The 25,724-nt window shown below is 42.6% G+C and overlaps 1 protein-coding gene across 7 annotated transcripts in view; it reads right to left on the bottom strand.

Annotated features, from left to right (window-relative positions):
- The window catches only part of FGD5 (FYVE, RhoGEF and PH domain containing 5), a 150,380-nt gene that overhangs the window by 49,500 nt on the left and 75,156 nt on the right, over nucleotides 1-25,724 (bottom strand). For all 7 annotated transcript variants that reach the window (XR_015948465.1, XM_035106525.3, XM_088663290.1 and 4 more), the window contains 3 exons: nucleotides 22,572-22,630; nucleotides 22,432-22,462; nucleotides 938-1,089 (listed from right to left, as the gene is read on the bottom strand). Coding sequence is in view for 6 of the 7 variants with exons in the window: in XM_035106525.3 (XP_034962416.3) it covers nucleotides 938-1,089; nucleotides 22,432-22,462; nucleotides 22,572-22,630 (242 nt within the window). In the remaining variant the exon portion in view is untranslated. The remainder of the gene's footprint in view (nucleotides 1-937; nucleotides 1,090-22,431; nucleotides 22,463-22,571; nucleotides 22,631-25,724) is intronic.

The following is a 25,724-nucleotide window of genomic DNA, read 5'->3' as shown; positions in this document are numbered from 1 at the left end:
ATATATGGTTGGTGGGCTATTATTTGTCTTAATGGCAGATAAATAGGTTCTATATATTTAAAATGTTGATATCCCACCCTATCCATTCAGGCTCCATGTGGCTTTTACCCATCTCCTTTCACTTACACAGATACTGCAGAAGGTTATCTGTGACCTCCTTTCTTGTTATCGGGATCCCAACCCATAGCTGCCAAGTCTCCCGTATTCCCCGGGAAACCCCCGTTTTTCCAGCCGTTCCCAGCTGGAAAAACAGATTTTTTTTGTTTTTCCCCGGTTTACTTACCGGCCGGGGGAGGCTCCTTCTGCGCATGTCTGGAGTCTCTGGACAAGCGCAGAAGCGATTTCTGGCATGGCGGCCATTTTGGAACTGGGCAGAGCATGCTCAGAAGTGACTTTCGATGCTGCTCTTCCCAGTTCCAAAATGGCCGCAGTGCGACTTCCGGCGCAGTGGCCATTTTGGAACTGGGCAGAGCAGCATCAAAAGTCACTTCTGAGCATGCTCTGTCCAGTTCCAAAATGGCGGCAGCGCTACATCCGGTCTGCCGATCCCTTATTTTTCAGGCAGGAACTTGGCAGGTATGTCCCAACCTTCCAGCAAAATGTTCTTTAACTTAATGGTAGAGGAAACATATCTGGAATCTATTGAAAATGAGGTCATTCAGTAGCCAGATATATAATGCCTGACTGCATAGCATCTGGAGTTATTACATATAATGCTACCATGTTCTTGCAACAGATATAATGTAAAACCTCAGGGTGAAGGATAGCCTCTTAGCATTCAGGGTGAGGCCCACAGGGGCAAGTTGTCTCACATTTGGTTACTTTTGATTCTCCCTCTATTCAAAAGAAATAGGTGCTTGGTTTTCCTAAAGATTTCAGGATGTCAGGAAATGGATGCCATCCTGAGATGGCATAAAGGCCTTGCTAAATCACTTACCAATTGAGAACTTTTTCTTCCAGCTCTTCCAGTATTTCTTGGTGCAGTTTGTAGATTTCTGGGATCTCATTCAATCCTTCCTTGAGCTTTGCTTCTTCATTGTCATTGTTATCCTCATCTCCCAGCACTTTTAAGACAGCTTCATAGAAATCCTGTGTGCACACAATTCAGAATATCATCTGTAGGCAGTTGCCAAATCCTACTTGCATGTTCATGACTACCATATTCAAAATCTATCATTCAGTGCCAAATTTCTTGTCTCTGCCTTGGTCATTTCTCTTCCTGACTGTTTGCTTTCCTTACCTCTTGTTGCCTCACTTTTCTTCAGCTAAGTTAAGGTTGACCCAAACCATAATTTTCCGATGTCACACAGTCCTCTTGTGGGATTCAAGAGCTCCCTTGTCAACAGCTTGAAAACCTTTCAGAAAGACCCTTGAAACAGGGTGCAAACTTGACACAGAGGCATTGTGTGAAATGTGAGATGTCACAAATGAGAGAACTAGACCAGCCAGACAAATGATTGTCTCCTTGTTTGTTGCTTTGAACCACTTTTAACAATGCTAAAGAAAATCTTTTCCCATGAAAACAACCTATCTACTTTTGTATCACCACAATAACAGTACCAAAATCTATGTATTTATTTCCTTAATTTTATGCATCAATTTTCTATCCCTAGTCTTCATATTTAAAGACTTCCTACTGTTCTGCTCCAAACTACATTTCAATTCCATCTTTCCCTTAATCCCCTTTGTAAAAAAACAAACAAACCCTAATGCATTATGGTCACCCTTTGTTCACCTCATTGACGCGCCCTTTTATACTTTCTTCAGTACTGCTTCCTTGCCCTACAACATCTGCCTTCGCTAAATAAATCCTTCCTCAAAACAGACTTCATTATAGTCTTGTTTTTCAAGATAACAAATTCCTTGCACATCCATGTGGAAAACTGGAATTTCAGTTCTGTCTGCCCTTATGCAATAGTCAAGGCACTTAAAAAAAAACCCCCCACAAAAACCACAAAACCCTCCCCTAAAAATTATGATAGTTATGTACTCCCCTTCGCCCCAATCATAGAGATGTAGAGACAGCACTGCTGGGTTTAAGATGCAATCATATTCCTGCTTACCTGGAAGTAAGTCCCTTTGGAGTCATTAGGGCTTACTTCTGAGTAAACATGTATAGGATTGCACTGTTAAGGTCCCTAGCATGAGACAGAATCTCTTGGAAGTGAACAGTGTCATTGTCAACACCACCAGCAAACACATCTGGAAAGGCACAAAGCAGAATTCATGCTATTTGAAAAGAGTGTGAAAGACTCAGGGATCTGAGTCATCTTCTCACAGATGATTGTTCGGTTTCTGCAAAGACCTGCAGGCCAGTGTCTATCGGAAAATATATAGCTCCAAGGCATTTCAATGGAACCAAATCATAAATCACTGCTCATCTGTCCTTTTTGTAATAAGCATCTTGCCTCACTGCTAGCCCTTGTTAGTTTTATTCCACAAAACCCGACAGCAAAAACAAGGGAAATGGGGGGAATGGTGCCCACCAACAATAACCCATAGCAATTGTTTTGCCATTGTTGATTTTTTAATGTATGTCAAATGGGACCGTGATGTAATTCAACTTGTGTGTGTCCTTTTGTTGTGGTAAAGGTAAAGGGACTCCTGACTATTAGGTCCAGTCGTGACCGACTGTGGGGTTGCGGCACTCATCTCGCGTTATTGGCTGAGGGAGCTGGCGTACAGCTTCCAGGTCATGTGACCAGCATGACTAAGCCACTTCTGGCGAACCAGAGCAGCACATGGAAACGCCGTTTACCTTCCTGCCTGGAGCAGTACCTATTTATCTACCTGCACTTTGACGTGCTTTTGAACTGCTAGGTAGGCAGGATCTGGGACAGAGCAACGGGAGCTCATCCCGTCGCGGGGATTCGAACTGCCGACCTTCTGATCGGCAAGCCCTAGGCTCAGTGGTTTAACCCACAGCGCCACCCGCGTCCCTAAGGAAGGCTGAGTTTCAACCAAATTCCAACTCTAGGAACTGTGTGTGGTGAAAAGGTTAAACACTGGAATATACGGTGATACGATGGCTCCGAGCATCTGCATAGCACCTTTCCTTCACCATAGACTGCCCTTGACAAAGGTTTTCAGCCCAATGGTATATATTTGTGACTATTTGCGCCTAGAAAATGATTGGTGCTACTAAATACAAGCTATATTGTTTGAATAGTAAGCAGCAGAGTAGCAAAAGCACGTTCCCCCCCACCTTTCACTTCTTTTTCCTTTGATTCCCAGATAACGCATTGATGCACATAAGACATGGCACGAGTTAGGCATGTTGCTATCAAATTCAGGGACCTCTATCAGGGCCTCACTGGGCTTCCACGAAGCACTTTTCTGCCACTTTATCACGAGCTAAATCATGGGCGTACCCAGGATCAAAACTAGGGGGGGGCAAGGGGAGGGGCCAAGGCACGGAAGGGGAGGGGCCACAAAGTGGGCGGGAACAGATGCTTTTAAAATGTTCTTAAAATAGAACATTTGATGAGCGTATCTGCTGGTGGCTTAAGGTTTGCGGATTGCAATAGATGTGTGTGGTAGAGAAGGACATATGTTAATGCAAGACGAGTAAAGACAGAGCACAGCATATATATACTGTATATAGCAACTCCGTTGGGAAAACGGTCTCTGCTAGGATTATATGGGCTGCGGGAGGTTGTGTGGCGGCCAGCCTGATCGCAAACGGGTTACCTCTTACTACGTAACAAGACACGTATCGAAGTATTGAAGTATTGTCGCACCGCAGCATCCCTTGGAACAAACCTGCCCCTTTATCCCTAATTGATGTCTCACAAAAAGATAGCCGCGGTTCTGCCGACGGCGTCTTAATTATTTTGCTTTGGGTCTGACAACCGCGTTGCAAAAAGCGGGGATGTCTACCGGGAGGAAAGGGAATACGGGGCTTTGGGGGAAGGAGGCAGGAAAAGGTCTGCGTAGAGATAATGGAGGGGGCGGTGGAAATCCCGCCAGTCTCGCTGGAGAACCTGCGCATCCCTGCAGTGCATCTGTTGAGTCAGCCCCGCCGCGTTCATCGAGGCCGATTCCGAATCCGTGCGCGCTGTGCACACAACCGTCGCCTTGCAAACCCTGAGCCCGCTTGAAATGAAGGCACTGCAGGCAGGCACAGGCAATGATCGAGCAGCTTTCGAGAGGGGGGCGGGTGCCCAGTACCGTATTTGTGGGGGGTGGGGAGAAGGAAGTGGGTGGGATGGGAGAAGCCCTCTCACCGCGTTGCTGCAAAGGAGGCGCGGGCTCTGAGAGCGGAACTCAAATCCGCAGCGCCTTGTTGCAGGGAGGAAGCCTTTTGGCAGCGCTCCTGACGCTGTAGGCTGTGCGAGGAGGAGCGTGGGTTCCCCGCTCCCTGGTTCCCCGCCGCGCTTGGCCTTGCCTGAGGGCGCGCCGGGGAGCTGGAGGGAGGGTGCGGCGCGGCGCGGCGGGAATGGCGAACTCGCGCTCCGCCGGGCTGTGCTCTGCCTCTGCCCACCAGCCCTGCTTCTAGAGTAGGGCAGCTGCCCTAACTTGCCGTATGGTGGGTACGCCCTTGAGCTAAATAAAACTCCATTCCTTTGGTCTGGGTTTAGAACCACTGTCTGGCTATCCAGGTTTGGTTGGGAGGCTGGAGTTACTATTTCCATGTCTTCTTTTTAATTATATGATTTTATGCGGAAATGGCAAATCTGGATTACATAAGAAAATGCCTGATGAGGGCAGTGCCATGTGGATGCTGTGCATATTAAACTGCTGTGTCGAAGGGCCCATGGACTTGATGACCAAAACTGAGCCACTCTGTTACTGATGATCTCTGCTGCGCCTCTGGTATCCTGCACCATCCCATAAATCTATGCCCTTCTTACAGTAACAAAACATTGCAGGGTTTGTGCAGAGAAGCTAGCCGAGTATTTCTACTGTGCCTGGCAAGTATCCTGAAGAACTATTCATAAATCTTTCTCTTTATTCCCCTGGAGCGGATACACTTAGAGAGGAGTCTGAGCCAGGCAGCTGGGTGTTCCTCGTTCTGGCCTGCGCTAAGGCTCTTGCAGGCAAAATGTCTTCTTTTCTGCCAATCTAATCTTTATGGGGAAAATAACTGGATCTTTCGTTGTCTACAAAAGTAAATGCACACCGGAGGGAACTGGAAGCAAACTGTAAGCTTCTGCTAGCACTGGACGACCATATGGAACCACTTAGAAAAACATCTAGCACTTTCCCAAGTCTTCCTCTGCATCCCAATAAACCATGGAAGTGCCTGGAGATTTTAATTGCACAAGAAAGAGGAAGGGAGGAAGAATGAGCAACCGAGAGAGGATGAGTGGGACCTATCGACTGGAAAGCCAGCATGAAAGAGATGTCCTCTGAAAGTTGCAGAGTTTGAAAGCTCCCTCGTTGATAGCAGTCGCAGCAGATGTGGATGTTAGGAAGCTTCTTGGTTTCATAAAAAAAAAGTTTTATCTGTCCTGATCTGACCTTCCTTTGCTGTTTATACACACCAATAACTCTTGCAACAGACAAAACTGCCTGGAATATCACAATGACACTGTAGCTATTGCTAATACAGTCGTACCTCGACTTACGAATGACTTGACAACCGAATTTTTCGAATTACGAATGGGGGTAATGGCCACGCACTTACGAATGTCTCGACATCCAGAAAAAACACACGGTGGTTTTAGATAGGGATTTTTCAACTTACGAATTTTTAGATAGGGTTGCTTCGACTTACAATTTTTTCCATTTCCAATGCATTCCTATGGGAAATCACGTTTCCAATGGCGTTTTTCGACTTACGAATTTTTCGACTTACAAAGGTGCCATCGGAACGGATTAAATTCATAAGTCGAGGCACCACTGTACAGTCATACCCCTGCTTATGTATCCCTCTGTATATGTAAACTTCAGGTTGCGAACAAGGCCAGAAGTGCTCTGCACGCAGCACGCATGCGCAGAAGCACTCAATTGCGCTGCATGTGTACGCAGAAGGGTGCCTCCAGTTACGGACTTTTCAGGATACGGCCGGGCCTCCAGAACACATCCCATCCATAACCGGAGGTACCACTGTACCAGGAATATGCCTGGTAAGAGACATAGTTGGATTATGGGTGATGGGAATTCCAGCTGATCAAAGGATATCCTGTGACACACCACACAAGAACACAATGTTCTTGCAGCTGGAACTTCCTCTCTTTCCCTCAGTGTCACTGTTTTCATGTGTCATAGCATCTTTATCCTGTATGTAGGTCTACACCAGACATAGGCAAATTCGGCCCTCCAGATGTTTTGGGACTACAACTCCCATCATCCCTGACCACTGGTCCTGTTAGCTAGGGATGATGTGAGTTGTAGTCCCAAAACATCTGAAAGGCCGAGTTTGCCTATGCCTGGTCTACAGAGTTGCTTGTACACTAGCCTTTTTCTCCAGAATTGCTGTCCTCCCTTCCCTTATGTTTTGGAATCCACACACAGCATCACTGTCCTCCCATGTTTTGTTTTGTTACAAAATTCAACTGCAGCAAAGCCCTATTGGGGCTTCTGAGGGGAATTGTTCCTTGGAATTAAAAGTTACCTGTTTGCAGGCTTGAATTGTTTTACTGGTAGCCCAGCCAGCATGAATGACTTGCCACACAGTTTAAAATTAAGGCTGTAATCCTAGCCCTGCCTAATCAGAAGTAAGTCCTAGTGAATTCAGTTGTTGCTGTTGTGCTCAGATCCTTCTTGCAGGTTACCCACAGCCATCTTCTCAGCCCCTGTGAGAACAGGATGCTGGACTTGATGGACCATTGGCCTGATCCAGCAGGTCTCTTCTTATGTCCTTATGTTATGTTCAATGGACAAGGAGTTCCTGTTCACATAAATGCTAACCAAATATTTATTTTAAAACTAGTGTCATTCAGCCCGTTAAGTAAACGGGCGCTAGCTGGGTGGGAACGGAGGGGAAGCCCTGGGACCGTGCAGGCGTCGCCTCCGTCGCCGCCTCCACTGGCGGGGATGTGCGTTGAGGGCCCCAGGCTCCCCCTGGGTGGTTTGCTGTGGCGGCGGGTGGGCGGGCAGTGTGTGTGTGTGTGTGTGTGTGCGAGAGAGAGAGAAGCGAGTGGGGCTTCTCTGGGAAGGATTGAAGGAAAGAAGGAGGGAAGGAAGGAAGGAAGGAAGGAAGGAAGGAAGGAAGGAAGGAAGGAAGGAGGGAGCAGGAGGGAGAGAGGAAGGAAAGAGGGGAGAGAAAGAAGAGTAGGAAAGAAGGAAGGGAATAAAGAAGGAAAGAAAAAGAGGGGGCTTCCGGTCGCGCCGCGCGGCCATTCAGTCGGGGTTTAGTTCAGCGGAGCTAAACCCGACGCGTCAAGGACTGGGCACCCTGCTCCGGCGCAGCGGGTGCCCCCAGAAATCTCAAGAGGGGCTTCTTGAGAACGTGGACGATCCGGCAGCGCAGTTTGCGGGCTCCCCCCTCCCCGGCAAGGCTTAAATTTGAGCCCCCGAGAGCGAGGGGGTCGGAGCTGCAGCGCTATAGTGGACGCAGCACTTCCCTTGACAGCGTGAAGCCGCAGGACTGAACGGCAACAGCGGGCGATTCTTCTTAACAAAAGGTTGAAGAATGTACCGTGAGTATTCTGGATACTAATTAGATTTAATTTGGAATAAATTGGCCACGGATAAGGGGTTTAAAAGAAGGAAGCCAGCCCCTATCTTTTGATTGAAGCGGCAGCAGCAAAAATCACTGAAGCCGCAAAGACTCTTTGAAGTTTAAGGCTGTTTCTGGAGAGCTGTCAAACCTCCCCTGTCAAATTTACAGAGGGGGGGGGAGACTATTTAAGAGACTATTTAAGAAGAGAGCAATTAAGCAATAAAGATCTGGAAGGGAGTCATTTGTTGGAAAGGAGGACCTGTCAGCTCAGCCAGAGAATAGAGGCTTTGTTAGTGTAACAAAGCCTCAAAAGAACTGGGAAAGAGCTGTGAAGTCTGCCTCTTTTTAACCATTTGAAAAATTGGAAATAGTGTTATTTGGAACTTGAGGACTTGCCACATTGTTGGAACTAAGTAATATTAAGAAGATTGCAACAGACTGTGTTGGATTTTGACTATACCCCTATGCTTAGAAAGAAAGTACTTGTCACCTGTGAGAAAGGAGCTTGGTTCCCAGCACCTACCCAGTTGTTTGGGCTACATGAAGGCTTGGTGACCTTGGGAGCCAGCTGGGGAAAGTGAGTGTTTTTCAGCATTGCAGCCTCTGTTGGCAAAACAGGGGTGTTTTGAACTAAGAGGAAACGAAAGTAAATTCCAGCACGTTGGCTGCTGTGTGGATTACAAAATATTTTGGGTTTTGGAGAAAAAGAAAGTGTGTTCCAGCACATCAGCTGCTGTGTGGATTACAAATGATTTTTGGTTTGGTTGTGGAAGAATTTATGTGATTTCCAGCACGTTGGCTGCTGTGCGGATTACAAAATAATTTTAAAGACAGGAATTCTACTGGTCTAGCACACTAGCTGCTAAGCGGATTATAAAATTGGGGACTCTGCAAAAAAGGCATCTTTTTGGAATTAGAGACATAATAATTGCATTGTGGATTACAGTTTTTTTGGTTTGGAAAGGCACATTAGCTGCCTGAAGGATTACAAATAATTTGGCAACCATAACCGTGGAATATATATATAAAAAATGTCGGGTACCGAAAAAAAAATGCAATTGAGAAGGGATTCTAAAGATCAAGTTTTTCAAGAGCAAATTTTGGAATTTATGAAAGAAAATAAGCAGAGCCTACAAAATTTAACTAAAGAGGTAAAAGCTACTACAAAGTGTCTCCAGGAATTTAAAGAAGAATTTGGTGTGATGAAAAAAGATCTTCAGGAAGTTAAAACACAGGTCTCTGGTTTAAATGTGAGAGTAACAGATATTGAAACAACTAAGTTAACGGACTTAGAGAAGTTGCAGGAAGAAACACAAATTAGGCTTGCTTTTATTGAACTACGGGATAAGGAGAATCAATTAAGACTTAGGAATTTGCCGGAGCTGGAGAAGGGAAAAGGAGACTTGGGAGATTTAATCGCACAAGAATTTTCTGATTGGTGGGGCCTGGACAAAGAAGAGATAAAAGCCACTATTTCGAGGGCCTACAGAGTAGGCCCAAAAAAGAAAAAGGACTCTAATTTCTTGAATGATTGTATAGTGGTCTTCCAAACAAAGGAGCAAAGAGACAAGATACTAGGCCACCACTACCAGAAAAAATTGGAAGTTCTCCAGCATACGATAATTTTGTTTAAAGAAATTCCTAAATTCTTTTTGGCTAAAAGAAATAAATATTCAGACCTGACAACAATTCTGACAAAGAAAAATATTTTCTTTAAATGGAAATTTCCAGAAGGCCTGGCATTCAAATATAAACAAAAAGAATATAAGATCCGATCGGTTGAAGATAAAAGAAGATTTTTGGAAAGTCACGCAGAGGATTTTAAATCATTAATTGGAGGAGGCCAAGGTTTGGGAGCAGGAGCTGGACCAGGAGCATTTGATTTAGAACTGCTGGCAGGAGCAGGAGCAGGGATAGGCGCTGGACCAGGAGATGAAGATTAAATTATAAAGTAAGACAAGATGGCGTTAAGAGTATTTTCGTGGAACGTGAACGGACTAAATTCATGCGTTAAAAGAAGGAGGATCTATCACATAGTTAAAAAACAGAATTTGGACATTATCTGTTTACAGGAGACCCATGTAATTAGGACTCATAGAAGAATTTTACAAAATAAGTTATTGGGCCAAGAATTTATATCTTCTGACAAAGTCAAGAAAAGAGGGGTAGTCATTTATGTAAAGGAAAAATATAATCCTAAACTGTTGTTTAAGGATGAAGCAGGGAGATACATTGCAGTGGAAATATCTCTGCAAGGCGAAAAATGTTTGATACTTGGAATTTATGCACCAAATGAGGCTAAATCAGACTTTTTCAAGAACATTCATACTGCGTTGTTGGAATATTTGGATTATAAGATCATAATGATGGGAGATTTTAATGGGGCTGTATCGACTATGATGGACAGAACTCAAAGACAAAAAATATCTAATGATGGCAAGCTTCCAAAAACATTCTTTGATTTAGTGGAGAACTTTGATTTAGTAGATGTATGGAGGCTAAAAAATCCATTAGAAAAAGAGTTCACTTTTTTCTCGGACTCGCAAAAGTCAGGAAGTAGATTGGACTACATTTGGATTACAAAGGACTTATGTCCAAAAGTGACAAAAAGCGAGATATGCCCTAGAACTTATTCAGACCACAACGCAGTTTTAATGGAGTTAAAACAGTACTTACAGGGTTCTTTTAGATGGAGGATGAATGACTCTTTATTGAGAAATGAACAGATAAATAATAAGGCCCAGAAGATGTTGAAAGATTATTTTGAATTAAATTTGAATAAAGGACAGGATATTACAATGGTTTGGGATGCCAGCAAAGCAGTAATGAGAGGATTTTTGATTCAACAGAATACAATTTGGAAGAAGAAGAGGAATGAAAAGAAGCAAAAGATTTTGGATAAATTGAAAGAAAAAGAAAAAAAATTGAGGGATAATCCAAAAAGCCAGGAAATCCAAAAAGAGATAAAAGCTTTGCAGGTGCAGTATTCCCAAATTACAAATGAAGAAATCGAATGGAAAATTAGAAGAATGAAGCAAAGATCTTTCGAATCGGCTAATAAATGTGGGAAATTGCTGGCCTGGCAATTGAAGAAAAGACAAAAAGAGAATACAATTATAAAGATCATGGATGAAGGAAAATCTATTGAGAACCCTGCTGAGATACGGAAATGCTTTACGAAATATTACAAGCAGTTATATAAAAGGGAAAAAGAAGATTTAGATGGAATTGAGAAATTTATAAAAGAAAATGGGTTGCAGAAAATTCCAGCACAACAAAAGAGCCTACTGAATGGACTGATTACAAGACAAGAGGTTGAAACGGCAATTCAAGAATTGAAAAATGACAAAGCCCCAGGTCCTGATGGACTCACCTCCAAGTATTACAAAGCATTAAAAAACTGGTTGATACAACCATTGATGGAGGTTGCAAATGAGATTTTAGGGGGGGGCAAAGCACCAGAGACTTGGAAAGAAGCTTTTATCTCTCTGATACCAAAACCGGATGTGGATAAGACTCAGGTTAAAAACTATAGACCAATCTCCCTACTAAATGTGGATTATAAGATATTTGCTAGCATTTTGGCATCAAGATTGAAAAGGGTGTTGAAAGATTTAATTCACAAAGACCAGACAGGATTCCTGCCTGGTAGATATATGAAAGACAACGTGAGAATTATAATAGATATTCTTGAGAGGTTGGAAGTAAAAATAAACACCAAAGCAATGTTAATTTTCGTAGATGCCGAAAAAGCTTTTGATAATATTTCTTGGAATTTTATGAAAAGAAATCTTGCAAAAATGGAGGTTGGCCAAAATTTTGTTAATGGGATTAATGGTATTTACTCTGAGCAAAGAGCTAAGATCATTGTAAATAATGTGGTCTCAGAAGAGATAAGAATCGAGAAAGGAACAAGACAAGGGTGCCCACTCTCCCCCCTGCTATTTATTTCTGTCCTGGAGGTTTTGCTGAATATGATAAGGAACGATGATGGTGTTAAAGGAGTTACAGTGGGTACCAAACAATATAAGTTAAAAGCCTTTGCAGATGATTTGGTACTGACTCTACAGAACCCTGAACAGAGTGCGGTGAGAGCACTGCAGATAATTCAAGAGTTTGGCAGTGTGGCAGGCTTTAAGTTAAACAAAGGAAAAACTAAGGTATTAGATAAGAACTTGACATTGCAAGAGAGGCAAAATATAGAGGACTGCACAGGACTGAAGTGTGTAAAAAAGGTGAAATACCTAGGAGTTAATATGACGTCAAAAAATTTGAATTTGTATAAAGACAATTATGAGAAATTATGGAAAGAAATCCAAAGAGATTTGGAAACATGGACAAGGTTGAAATTGTCCTTAATGGGAAGAATAGCAACTGTTAAAATGAATGTATTGCCGAGAATGTTGTTTTTATTTCAGGCCCTACCAATAGTTGATAAGATGAAATGTTTTCAAGAGTGGCAGAAGACACTGTCTAAATTTGTCTGGCAGGGGAAGAAACCTAGGATTAAATATAAACTTTTGACTGATGTAAAAGAAAGAGGAGGATTCTCCATGCCAGACTTAAAGATTTATTTTGAAGCCGCAGCTTTTTGTTGGTTAAAGGAATGGTTTTTGTTAGACAATGATGACTTGTTGGATCTAGAGGGCCATGATAATGCGTTTGGTTGGCATGCATACTTATGGTATGATAAAGTAAAATTGCATAAAGGTTTTAAAAACCATATAATTAGGAAATCATTGTTTAATGTTTGGATTAGATACAAAGATTTATTGGAAAGAAAAACTCCTAGGTGGATTTCACCACTTGAGGCAAAGAAACCTAAAAGGACAAATATGGATGAGAATAGGTTGAAATACAAAGATATCTTGATGGAGGTGGGAAACCACCTTAAGTTAAGGCCATATGACCAATTGAAAGATAAGCTGAGTGATTGGTTTCAGTATGTACAGATAAATGAAGTATTCAAGTTAGATAAAAAGTTAGGATTCCAAATAGAAAAGTCGAAATTAGAAACGGAATTATTAGAGACAGACCATAAGAATTTGTCCAGAATGTATAATTTGTTGCTAGAATGGCAGTTGAAAGATGAGCAAACAAAATCAGTTATGATTGAATGGGCCAAAGATTTGGGCCACAATGTGATGATGTCGGAGTGGGAAAAATTGTGGAAGAAGGGAATGAAATTTACGGCTTGTACTGTGTTGAAGGAGAATTTGATGAAAATGATGTATAGATGGTATTTGACGCCGGTTAAACTAGCTAAAATGTACCACAAAAGCGATAATAAATGTTGGAAATGTAAGCAGGATGTTGGCTCATTCTACCACATGTGGTGGACATGCCCTAAGATAAAAGGCTTCTGGGAAATGATTTATAACGAGTTGAAAAAGATGTTTAAAAACACATTTTTGAAAAAACCGGAAGCCTTTTTGCTTGGAATAATTGGGGAAGAAATTCCCAAAGATGATGTTAATTTGTTTATGTATGCCACCACAGCTGCTAGGATTTTAATAGCAAAATATTGGAAAAAAGAAGAATTGCCTTCGAAGCAGGAATGGCAAATGAAAATGATGGACTATATGGAATTGGCAGAATTGACAGGAAGACTCCGGGACCAAACAAATGATAAAGTTTTAAAAGATTGGAAGAAATTCAAATTATATATAGGCAATGTATTTGTTAATTAGATTTTGAACATCCAGGAAAATAAAGAAGATAAGGCAATAGGGAGATAATAGAAGATTGAAAGGGAGAAATTATGGTGGATGATATAAGATGAAATGTTGAAGTGTTAATGAGATTATATGATGGGTAAGAAAGATGATTTAGAAACTGCTACAGAAGTTTATAAAAATGAAAATCAATTAGTGGGGAACTGGGGAAGCCAGAAGACAATGGATATTAAAATGGATTCGGGATGATATATTTTTCTTTCTCTTTTTTGTTTTTGTTTTTGTGTTGTGGATGTTGTTTTTTGTTTTTTGCTGTATTTGTATTTTTGCATTATGTATTGTTTTTGTATTATGTATTGTTTTTCTAAGTGTGTTGATAAAATGTCTAATAAAAAATATATAACAAAAAAAAAGAAGGAAAGAAAAAGAAAAGAGGGAGAGAAGATAGAAAGGGAGAAAGAAGGAACAAAGTAGAGGGAAAGAAAGAATAAGAATGAGGGAGAGGGAGAGGAAGGAAGATGGGAAGGACGGAAGGAAGGAAGAAAAGAGGGAGCAGGAGGGAGAGAGGAAGGAAAGAGGGGAGAGAAAGAAGAGTAGGAAAGAAGGAAGGGAATAAAGAAGGAAAGAAAAAGAAAGAGGGAGAGAAGACAGAAAGGGAGAAATAAGGAAGGAAGTAGAGGGAAAGAAAGAATAAGAATGAGGGAGAGGAAGAAAGCTGGAAAGGAAGGAAGGAAGGAAGGAAGGAAGGAGAGGGAGCCGGAAGAGAGAGGAAGGAAAGAGGGGAGAGAAAGAAGAGTGCCTTTGAGTACTGGCCTGTGTATGATCCTCAACCCAGTGTTTACTCAGTGGGCCAAACCCTAGTAAGACCCAACAGGTTTACAGTATAATTCTAGCCATGTCTACTAAGAAGTGATTCTTACTGTATTCAGTGGGGTTTGTACCTAGGTAAGGATGAGGGAGAAAGTCAATTCAGTTCCCATTAAAGGCAAGTCTTTCAAATTCACACTTTGTAAAACAATCATGAGAACCAAAATGTAGCCATCCATTGAAATTCACACTTATCCAAATATTGTAATGCAGGTCCCCAAACAAACAACGTTCACAAAAGTGAATACATGTGGTAAAAGCGTGCATTGAAATGACTATCTTGGTGAAAACAACATACATTAGGAAAAATTATTGGGAAAATGTGTCTATGAGTCAAAACTGTATGCAAAAAAATATGTTTATTAGGAGAAAGTCACGCTGAAATGCTGACGGATTTTCATGAGGATATTTTTAAAGTTGCTGATTGCCGCAGGAATATGGAGAGCTGAATTTAAGATTGGATTGGGAAAAGGAGAAACTGAGAGAATCAAAATGGACAGGTCTTTCCATCTCTACTCTCAGGTGAGTGGAGTTAGAATTGCAGCCTTCAACACTGCTTGAATATCATTACACTTTTAAACTTGAGACAGGATATTCCATGTCCAGACACTCTGGATAACTCCTGGTGAGAGTTTGTGTTTTTACAGACTACTGTACACAGAACAAGCAACAATTTTAAATCTTACCAGCCAGAGTGGAGTACCAGGCGGAGGGGAGTGCAGCTGTTTTAACAATCCACCAAAGCAAAGATTCAGCAGAGTTAATAGTAATAGCAGCCAGCATCCTCCCAAAATTGTGAATGAGCCTTTCCCAGTCATACGGTATGGCAAAACATGCTATGAGAGTGCAAGAGAGTGCTTTAAAAAGAAACTACCATGGCCATATATCTCATCCAAGGATGCCATTCATACTTGGTATGAATGCATTTTGGTACCTCTATAGATCGGGTTAGATGGAATGCAAAATCTAACACTCATGGTTTCAGGGAAGAAAGTCAAAATTTTATGTCTGCTTTCAAAAACTATGTTGACTTTCCCCAGCAAGCACAAAGTAAAAATGAAGTGTACACAGCGTAGCTATTCAACTGCTAGACCTTTACCACTACTGGTAAATTGCTCCGAAAGCTTGGCACATTATCTCCCTCCATCATTTATACTAGCACTGTATTACTTTGCCACTTTCCATTTCCACTCATGAAGAACTACACAGATACTCAAAAAATGTACAGGCACTTTCGATCTTTTACTCTCAAATTAATCTGGAGTTTTTGGTATTTTCACCTCAAATCTGGACTGCTACTCAGTCCCATGAAACACACCATACCAATCTGAGAGAACATTGATTATTCGTCTTTCAAGCTCTGAACTAAAGGGATTGCATCTGACTAAGATCCACTGAAATGAAAGGACCCAAATTGGTCATGCCCATTAATTTCAACGGGTATACTCTACTCTGAGTAAAACTAATGTTAGATACAACCCACGGTGTCCTGAAAACCTGCCTCCACTTTGTGGAGGGATCCATTCTATCCCTGAAAAAGTGGAGGTAGATTTTCTGATGGTTTGCGGGGTGGGGTTAGGATAAATTCTGAGAAATGTTTGAGGGTGGGTGTGTTTGGCTAACCCAAGTTAGATAAGGTGGCTGAGGGCTTCTTCTTTTTTAATCCTCCCTTAAAGAAACATTTGGGGGGGGGGGGCGGTAGAGACCAGTGCAGCTGCTGTGAGAAGCTACATAACCATCCAGGTTATTTCGAAATAGGCTTTCATGTATGGATCTGGTGCTCTTGGTTTTAAAACTGACTGCTGCTTTTAGATATTTAATATATACAGTATGTTTGTAATTGTATTATTCTCCTTTAACCTGAAATGTATTTTTCTTTCTTTCTAACAAAAACTACTCTACCTGAAAAAGAGCAAGGTTTATCTAACAGGAGAATTTCCCAAGACATATACCACTCTCCATGTGGGCTAGTGTTTGGTGGTTGAGGATTAAGGCTGATGTTCACAAGTGTATGTCAGAGATGCACTAAACATTTTCAAATGCCAGGGTTCACTTTGAAAGCAACGCATTCAGCTGAACGAATCCTAGGTGGGAAAAATACCCACCAAACATTCTCACTGCTTCAATGCTAGTTGATATCCTTTTTTTTTTGTCTTTCTGGCTGACCCTGGTGCTTCTCAGCTGCATTTTCAGTCCTCTCACAGTCCTCATTTGCCCACACTTTTGCCTTACTGACTGTGGTGACCCAGAAACTTTGATAATTTTCATCCACGATACCATCGCATTACACAATGTGTTGTGGTGTCACTGAACAGATCAAGTGGGTTATGAAAGCCACCGGTAACAAATGGCAATATGGACACATGGAGCCAAGGGCTGTGATGAAGAAGATTTAAGCAAAAGGAAAATGTTGCTGCAAAGAACATCACCGAAACACAGATGTGATCACAAGTGCTGAATATAGCAGGAAATGGAAGGTGATTGTGAACACTCACAAAAAAATGAGCACGAAATGAGGTAAGTAGCGTGGGCTCGTTTATCTTCTCTTCTATTTGTCTTTTTTTTAAAAGCAGAAGGAACATTTGCACTGTGCGATACATCTGTTGCTGCCCTTTACCATTTCAGTTTAAAGGTTGACAGTATTGAGAAATCCAAGAATTTCTCTAGATTATATCCCCCTGAGAGTTCACTACACATCATCACACTATAGCAGCCAAAGCTATGCCTCAAATATGTAAAAAAAAATCACTTAACGAAACCAAAGTTTTTCTTTCTCATGGATTTCAAGCAAATGTTACTATATTATTAATTGCGTCAATAGATGTGTGACTCTAATTAATTCTCAGACAAATGAATTAATTCCAGCAGCCAGGATGGCTAGCCTCGCAATGATTAATTCTGCAAAACCAAAGCCTAATAGTAATGCTGTAAGCATCCATATAAAAAAATGCTGTTGCCTAAAGTGCTGAAAGCCTGGGAAACCATTAATCACAGGTAAAGTACTTTTGCAGTCTCAATAACTCTGATCAATCACAGTACCCGAAAGGTCTCCAGATTCATCATCTGAAAAACACAGCCTGAGAAAGAAGAGGGAAAAGGTACAAAATATTTTTTAGTTCATACAATTCCCTGCTACATTCAGAACTGAGGAAAGAACTAGAGCCATCCAATTACATTCTAAGTGACTCATGAGGCTCAAACCGGAGTGTGTGCTCCTGGCACTATTTCTGCCATTAAAAAAATGGCAACTGTTATTTCACATCCACAGAGTGCCAGCTATTTTCTAGACACTGTATAGAACATAAATGTGACATGGTCCTGAGACCTAAGCAAGAGAATTTGAATCCCAGCATTTTGTAGCTCTCTCTCTCTCTCTCTCATGAATGCTGGAAGTGTCAATTAGTCAATGGCAGCATTCTGATGTAAAAATAAACTATGGCTTACAACACCAATGAGCTTGGGACTTGTAAACTCCCTCTTCCTCTTCCCTCCACCTGTGCAGCTGCACAATTGAAAAGTGATGTAGCATTAGGTCTGAACCTGAAATGCTGGTTAATCTCAACAAGGGCCAGCCCAGGCTCAGGTGAACCACAAAATGGCACACATACTCCACCAGGGAAGAAGGGGTGAGTGAAGATCTACACCAGGAACAAGGGGTGGGGATTAATATCTACCCTGGGAACAAGGGTGGGAGGAGATCAGCAGCACCTCCTATTTGCCAAGAGGCTGCTGTAGAGGTGGCATTGTGGAGGTGGGGAGCTGCCAAGGAGAAAACAGGAGACCATGCTATCAGTATGGTCAGCTAACCAGAAAGCCTGATGGCTTCCTCGTGTCATATGTACTTGGTGCACTGATTCAGCAACTTGCACTGTCTTAGCAGATTTAAGAGACCACGATGGCACACAGAGTACAAGGCAATCTTTAAGTTGAGCAAGGACCAAGCTACCACAGTCTATGTTGTGCTTTGAGCTAAATTGAGGCATCTCTGAGGTTGCAGAACGAGTGGCCTTGGATGGCAGAGAACAGCAATGCTCTGAAATCTTTTCATTGCCCACCCCTGTTTTTCCAGTTGAAGATGAACTGCAGTAAATTCTAACACAGCAGACACAATTTGCCTACTATCCTTCAACTACTGGGTGGAAATTAGGTCATGGATCGTGAACTCAGTACATGCACTCACTCACTCACTCACACACACAAACTTGCGCGCACACCAAAATCAAATGAGGCTAAACACTGGCAAACTGTACAATGCACATTTCAAATACTGTACCAGTAGGCTGTTTGCAAAGTACTTGGCCAAGGGCCAAGAAGGGCTGGCACACATTCTCTCTCTGTGTGTGCGTGTGCGTTTAAAAGAGGGACACTAAGTAGTTGAACAGCCATTTTGGCTTCCTGTTCCCTCCGTAAAGACCCATGGAGAGTTTTTCCCCCCCTCCTGCTGGTTAGGAAAAAATGAAGAAGCAGAAGAATAAATGAATCAGCCAATTGCAACTGAAAACAGCCTATTGTTCTCAGATGTTATATCCCTCTAAGCTTTTGTCAAGTGCTTTGGGCACTGTAACATTCAATGTATTTTTTTCATTTAGACAGACTTCTCCCATTCATTGGGAGATTTCATTAGCAAAACAAGCACTTGATTAGTCCGACAGGACTTTCAATGCTGTCCAAGAAACCCAAGGCAGAAGAAAGTGTGCTTTGGCTCATTGCTCACTACCCCTCCTAATCATTTCCAGTTAATTATTACTGGCTCAAAATCTCATGATGTTTGCAACACATGTAGCATTGTGTAGCTATATTCATTTTGGTCTTCATGCTTAGTGTCTAACCTATTTCTCTCTTTCTAGCAAACTACTGATGTGAAAGCAAAATGACAAATGGAAGGACTTATGACGGTACTGAAACAAATGTTCTCAACAAAGAACTTTCAGCCCAAATTTTGAGCCACAGTGGCGTTGAGTGGTGCAAGGGGGGAATCACCCGGCAAATTTCATGGGTGGGAGGAGAAATCTGTGGAAAGCTGAACCTCCTACCACTTCTGGGGCTTCTCTCCCAGCAAAATTTCTTGAGCTTGCCCTGTTTGAAGTGGTATCTAGTGACAGTGCAAGTTGTCTCTATGATGTTTGCTTTCTAGTGGCATATACCGGTATGTGAGTCAGCACTTGATTCTGCAGCCTTTATATGATGAACATGGTATGGATAAACTTTCCACTTAATTTTCTCTTAATTTTGCCCAAGCTTCTTTCCCCACAATTTGTTGAACTTCTTACTGAAACACTGTGATCAAAGCTGGATGAAAAGCAGCTACACTTCCAGATTAACATCATACACTTTATTTTTGAGCCACACCAGGTAATATAAAGTTTGAGCTCACACAATGTTTCCACTCTTTCGGCTGAATAGCAGAGTGAGTATATGGAAATGTCATCATTTTGGCAATCAATCAAACTATTAAGGTCCCTGCTGAAAGGCCAAACTGATTCAGTTCCGCTGAATGGAGTAGGGATCTGCTCTGATTTGCGGGGAGGGGGAGGTGTCAGAGAAAAGATGATGTTCCTGAGACTTTAAGGAAATAAAAAGAATTTTTCTTTTTCTAAATGAAGGTGTGGTACACTTTTGTTTGCTCTATTGAGATGTAACAGAAGACACAGAGTGGTTTTTTTTTAAAAAAAGTTTTCCCCCAGAACGTTGAATTGACAGGAACAATGATAACGAATCAGAAATAAGGGTGTCTAAGAGTGTGCCTAGGGACGCGGGTGGCACTGTGGTCTAAGCCACAGAGCCTAGGGCTTGCTGATTGGAAGGTCAGCAGTTTGAATCCCTGCGACGGGGTGAGCTCCCGTTGTTCGGTCCCTGCTCCTGCTAACATAGCAGTTCGAAAGCATGTCAAAGTGCAAGTAGATAAATAGGTACCGCTTCAAGCGGGAAGGTAAACAGTGTTTTCGTGTGCTGCTCTGGTTCACCAGAAGCGGCTTAGTCATGCTGGCCACATGACCTGGAAGGTTTGTCTGCGGACAAATGCCGGCTCCCTCGGCCTATAGAGTGAGATGAGCGTGCAACCCCAGAGTCATCTGCAACTGGACCTAACGGTCAGGGGTACCTTTACCTTTTAAGAGTGTGCCTAATAATGACAAAACTACCGATATTAAAATAGCTGACAAGAAGAAGAAGGAATCCTAGGGGTGCCAATCCCCGCTCCGTATCTGGCCCTGCTCCTGTGTTCTTAATAGGAATAAAATTGGGGTGTATGGGGTGAGGAAAGGGGTAGAACCTCCGGTGGGGGGGGGACTTTCCTTTCATGCTCCTTCTGGGATAGTTTGTCCACCTTTGGTTCTCACCCTGCATTCAATGTTCACCTGTGGCTCATAGAAGCTGTCAGCATGCGACAGTGGCCACACCCCGGGAAACAGATTTGACTGGCCAACTAAAACAGATAAGGGTAGCCAATGGGTCTCAAACCCTCAGTGAGTTAGGGACATCCCCTTCATGCGAAGACAGGCTTCAGCAGATGGAGCAGACAAGACAAATATTGGGCCCAATGGTCAAAGAAGGTGGTTTCTGCAAGTGCTGTGAAGTGAGGGGCAGGTGGGGCTCATCCACTTGGCAAGGTAGCCCATCTAGCAGAAACAAAACTCTGATCCTAGACCTCTGCTGCCTTGCAGAATATCTTCAGAAGTATACTTTGCCTACACAAATCCAGAGTGGTGTCCCAGTTGGATGGTGCCTTGTACACCTCCTTCTGGCAACTCCTGTAGCCAAGCTGGTGCCAAATCTATTGCTCTGCTTTCCTTTGGACCACTTCAGCGAGGTCGAGATGGGGGTCTTGTGGTCTGAGCAGCCCAGGACCTCCATACACACTGCCCAGGCATGCACCCTGAGGGGGTCACTTCGGTGCTGCTAATGCAGCAGTTTGACTTCACCCCTGGATGCACACTCCATTGTCTCTTGAGACAGGTCAATGCCAACAATGGAAAAAAATAAAAAGCAGGTGAGGCTTTTTTAAAAACCACTTTCTCCTGCATATCAATCACAGGCTCTTAAGCCCAGGACAAAACCTAACAACAATGCTGATTGGAGAAAAGTATCAATGTAAGAAGTACGTGAAAAGGGAGAAAAATGAAACAGTCAGCTGACATCCCCGACAGTGGGAAATGAGTAGCATGCTCTTTTAGCCTATCATCCCCCCCCCTTTCCTTGAGCTATGTGACATCTGGTCAACCCCATATTACACAAGGATTCCTGGAAACTTCGTGAAGGAAGTGAGTGGTGAATATCACCAGCTCAGACTCAAACTTTCCACCCAGAAGGACTTACACCACAACAGGTGGGGACTGTTTTGCACAGAATGGTTGATAAGATAACAGGCTGAGGGAGTCCAGAGCACTACCAGACCACCTAGCCACTAGTTAATAGGTGCTTGTTCCAGACACTGGTACTTTCGGGTGACCTCACAGAGATTCTCCCACTATTTCCCAGAATGCCATCTCCAGTGAGAACTCCATGCCATTTACGTACAGTGCAATTCTAAGCTTGTCTATGCAGAAGGAAGTCCCACCCCCAACTCAACAGGGCTTACAGCCTAGTAAGTGTGATTAGGACTGCAGCAATGGTCAGTTAATTAATTGACTTATTGGTTAACAACGAGCTATCCGACCTTGTAATTATTATTATTTCCACGCAAAATGATTCATACAAGAAATTCCCACTAGTGCAAAAATGAGAAAATGTCTTTTAGATTAAGAGATGATTTACGCTTTTGGCTCCACAACAGACCTGTGAATTGCAAAAGGTCTGAGATCCAAGTGGGAGCCGACTGTATTACTCAACCATACAAAATATTTGTTTGCACAGAGATAGGGGAAGAATTTGCTGGAGCCATCCCATGCTGACGAAAGCAGCTCTAAAGAATTATTCCTTCTTCCCATCCCAAAGTTGTAAGGAAATACTCATACAATACCTCCGAATTTCTTTCTCTTCTGTTCATGAAATGGATTTCAAGAAAAAAGTATGTCCTTTTAGACAAATCATCCTATCAAGCTGTTCGGTCAAAGTTCTATTCCGACTGATGAGGAACTCGAGAGTCTACATGTCTGGCACATACTGAGCAGGATAGCTTTTATCACAAGACAGTTTCCTTTGCAATGGTCCAATGAACATTTCTGCATGACAAGCCACTCCTGACAGCGTTCACCTCAGCCTCTTCAACTGCATTTTCTGTCTCCTAAATTATACCTAAGTAAGAGAGCAATTAGGTTTTGACAATTAAAATGATTTACTTACCATATGTAACAGCCGGAGCATCTCCACATATCTGTGGAAAGAGACAGTTTTATTAATTGTCAACCAGCTACAGCTGAATAAATCAATGTGCAATGCACAGCCCAGCTTACTGCAAACCAAATTTTAGCTGGTGGACTTACTCTTTCTCTGAAGACACAAGCTCCTGGGCAATGAGGTGGGCTCTGGATTGTCCTTCTTTCTGTACAAAACAAAATAAACAAAGGTCAAAAATTCTCCATAACAGAGAATGTAAAATAACAGAGAATCCTCTCAGTCTAAACACTATTTGGACCTGGTGGTCTGAGAGCATGAAAGTACTGTGGAGGCGAATCTTAAACTTCAATACACACCTGCAAACCGACACAACATATACATCCCATCATAGTATCTGTCAGGTAGAGGAATGTACAAGATCTTTCAACCATTTAATATGAAATGGTTGGTTAATCTTTTCCATATGGGGCAAGCAGGCACAACTGATAGGCCACATCCTAGCATCTGTTAAGAGAATGTAAAATATATTTCATCCATTTAATGCAAAATGTTGATTAGGTGCTCATCTTTTCCCATATGTGAGACACACATCCAAGGAGATGACATACAGGAGAATGACTGCAGGAAATATAAAGTATGGTATATAAATTATGCTTCACGCTTCTGGTTTGCTTTTTCAATGAATGTTATTTTCTAAAGATCACATGGAGTTGGTTCTCCGTATGATAATTACTGCAAAGGTGACATTTGAGAGCTATTGGGAAACTCAAAATAATCTATTAAAACAGCATGGTTAATTTAGCTACAGATTATTATCCTATACGTGAGGAACAAAGAAGGAAGGCAGAAATGGATAATTTCAGAAAGAACAGGAGCCCCTTCTTAGACAAAAATTGTTCCAAGTTCTAGCTATTTCTTAATTTACTATATAACAAAACAAAATAAGTTTATGACGTTTATTGTAACATATACAGAGGGTCAGCTCCGGAAAAGATGGGTAAAGTTATTGCCACCACATTCCTTGCTTTTGTGAGACATAGCATGCCCCTAGAATCTCTAGGGTAGGGTTTCCCAAACTTGGATCTCCAGCAGTTTTTGGATTACAATTCCCATCATCCCTGACCACTGGTCCTGCTACCTAGGGATGATGGGAGTTGTAGTCCAACAACAGCTGGAGACCCAAGTTTGGGAAACCCTGTTCTTAGGCCTAAACAGATGCCAATGCCACCAAACATCAAGGAAACACACACTAAAAAGGAAATAAACAGACTCCAGTGATATCACAGAATGCTACAGTGGCATAAGCTTTCTTGAAAGAGTGATGGACATTATATAAATAATGCACACATCCACTTGGGTACAGAGGAAGTTGCTAAACAGCAGCGCGAGAAAGCACCCTGGCCACTCGGCACGTCCTCTACTGATGGGCTTGGCTCATATCTGCCAAGAAGCGGAGCATATTTCACTACTGACCAACACCCCCCCTCTTCTTGTATACAGTTTGTCACCATCAGGCATTCTATTAGTGATTAATTTGTCTTGAGCCAAAAGCCAAAACACTGGTACCCCTGGTGTCACATGGCCTGTCTAGGGCGAGTTCTGAGACAGTGTCTCTAGGCGTTGCCCCGTCTTGTGTTGTTTAATTGCTGTTTGTTTAACCAGGAAATGAACTCTGAGATTGACGACAGTGTCCGGAGACAGACTTCTGGGAACAGGGAGATGTAGGGAGCTCAGGTCCTTCAACTATCAGGTTCCTAACACTGAACCCAAGTGGAGGTGAAAATGCGAAGATCTGCCATTTCATTTTAGAGAACTTTGCCAGCTGCTTGCTTTCTAGCCTAACAGCAAATGCGTTGATTGTACGCTTCCTTCGTGTTTCCCAGTAGCTGCAGAGACTCCAGCCCCTGCTGTTAACTTTGGCGAGGGAAGCGATGGATTTGACACAAAGTTCTGGCTTCTTGCCTAGTCAAGCCCTGTTGCTTTTAATAGCCTTATCTTTCTCAAGATCTAAGGGCCTTTCCAGATTCCCCCTCCCTCCAAATACTTTTACCTTTAGCATGGGTATTTGCAACGGCAGTGCCATTAATCCAATAAGGGGTGAGGAGATAAGTCCACAGAGAAGGATAATAGCACTGGTGGTGGTGATATAATATCAGAGGAGATATGGATTTTAGCATTGGGGAGGTGACACACCCAGACTTCCAGGGGGCAGGGGCGTAGCAATGGGGGGGGCGATGGGGCGGTCCGCCCCGGGTTCCACTCTGGGGGGGGATCCCACTTGGCACCCCCACCCCTGCAACTCCCAAGCCGAGCCTCCAGCCTCCCGGTAAAAAGTCCGCTTGGCGCACCGCATGCCTCCAGCTCCAGGTAGAAAGCCCGCTCGGCGCAGTGCGTCCGCCACACCGAGCGGGCTTTTTACCTGGAGCTTGGAGCTGGAGGCGCACAGCGGGTGCATAGCAATTTGTCGCCCCGGGTGTCACAGCGGCTCGCTACACCACTGCCAGGGGGTGGGAATAGTTTAAAAGGAACAAGAGCAAAATGTGGGACATTGGGAGGTGGTGGCATGTGCTATCCATGACAGGTTTTGTTTGTTTTGTTTTGTTTTGTTTTGTTTTGTTTTGTTTTGCAAAAAGTCAAAATCCTACTGACCCCTCATTGGTAGTTATGATGAAAGAGGGAGGTTGAAGACAGAGAGAGAGAGCTTCCCCCTCTGGAATTTGCCGCTAAAACGGTTGGTTATTATTGGTTCAAGGTGGAGCCAGTTCAGAAGAGGTGGGTAGTCTTTGTCATGTTAGCCACCTTCTTTGAAAGGATTTCAGGAGGAAGAGAGTGCTCAGCCTTTCTAAAATAAAATGTTCTTTAAAAAGGTTTACGTTTCAGTAAATGGCATAGCCATGCATGCACGAGATACCTTTGCAAAGTCAAAACTGCACTGAACAACCACCCAAAAAACCAGTTGGTTCATAGAGAAATGTAACTTGCAACTAGAAATTTATACTCTCTTAGCCCAAGTCTTATGTACATTTAGTTAGAACCAGAAGGGTTTGAGTATAAAACAGGCTTAAGTGTGCCTAAATCTCTTCATATGAACTAATGTCACATGAGAGAAGCATGTGGTGGAAATTACATGCCCGTGTCAGCCAGCACAATGTCCCTCTCAAGGCTGTTTTTTCCTTCCCTTTGTCTTCATATGCTCAGATGATACCCCAAGCAGATAAGACAGGAAAAGGCACAGACAGCATGGCTAAAACAGAGACTTGCCCCTATATATGAAATGTATGTGTCTTATTGATATTGTG

Source organism: Zootoca vivipara, chromosome 2, assembly GCF_965207765.1.
Source record: "Zootoca vivipara chromosome 2, rZooViv2.hap1.1, whole genome shotgun sequence".
Taxonomy (NCBI): Eukaryota; Metazoa; Chordata; class Lepidosauria; order Squamata; family Lacertidae; genus Zootoca; species Zootoca vivipara.
The sequence above is the reverse complement of the archived record's forward strand: the minus strand, read 5'-3'. Positions and strand labels throughout refer to the sequence as shown.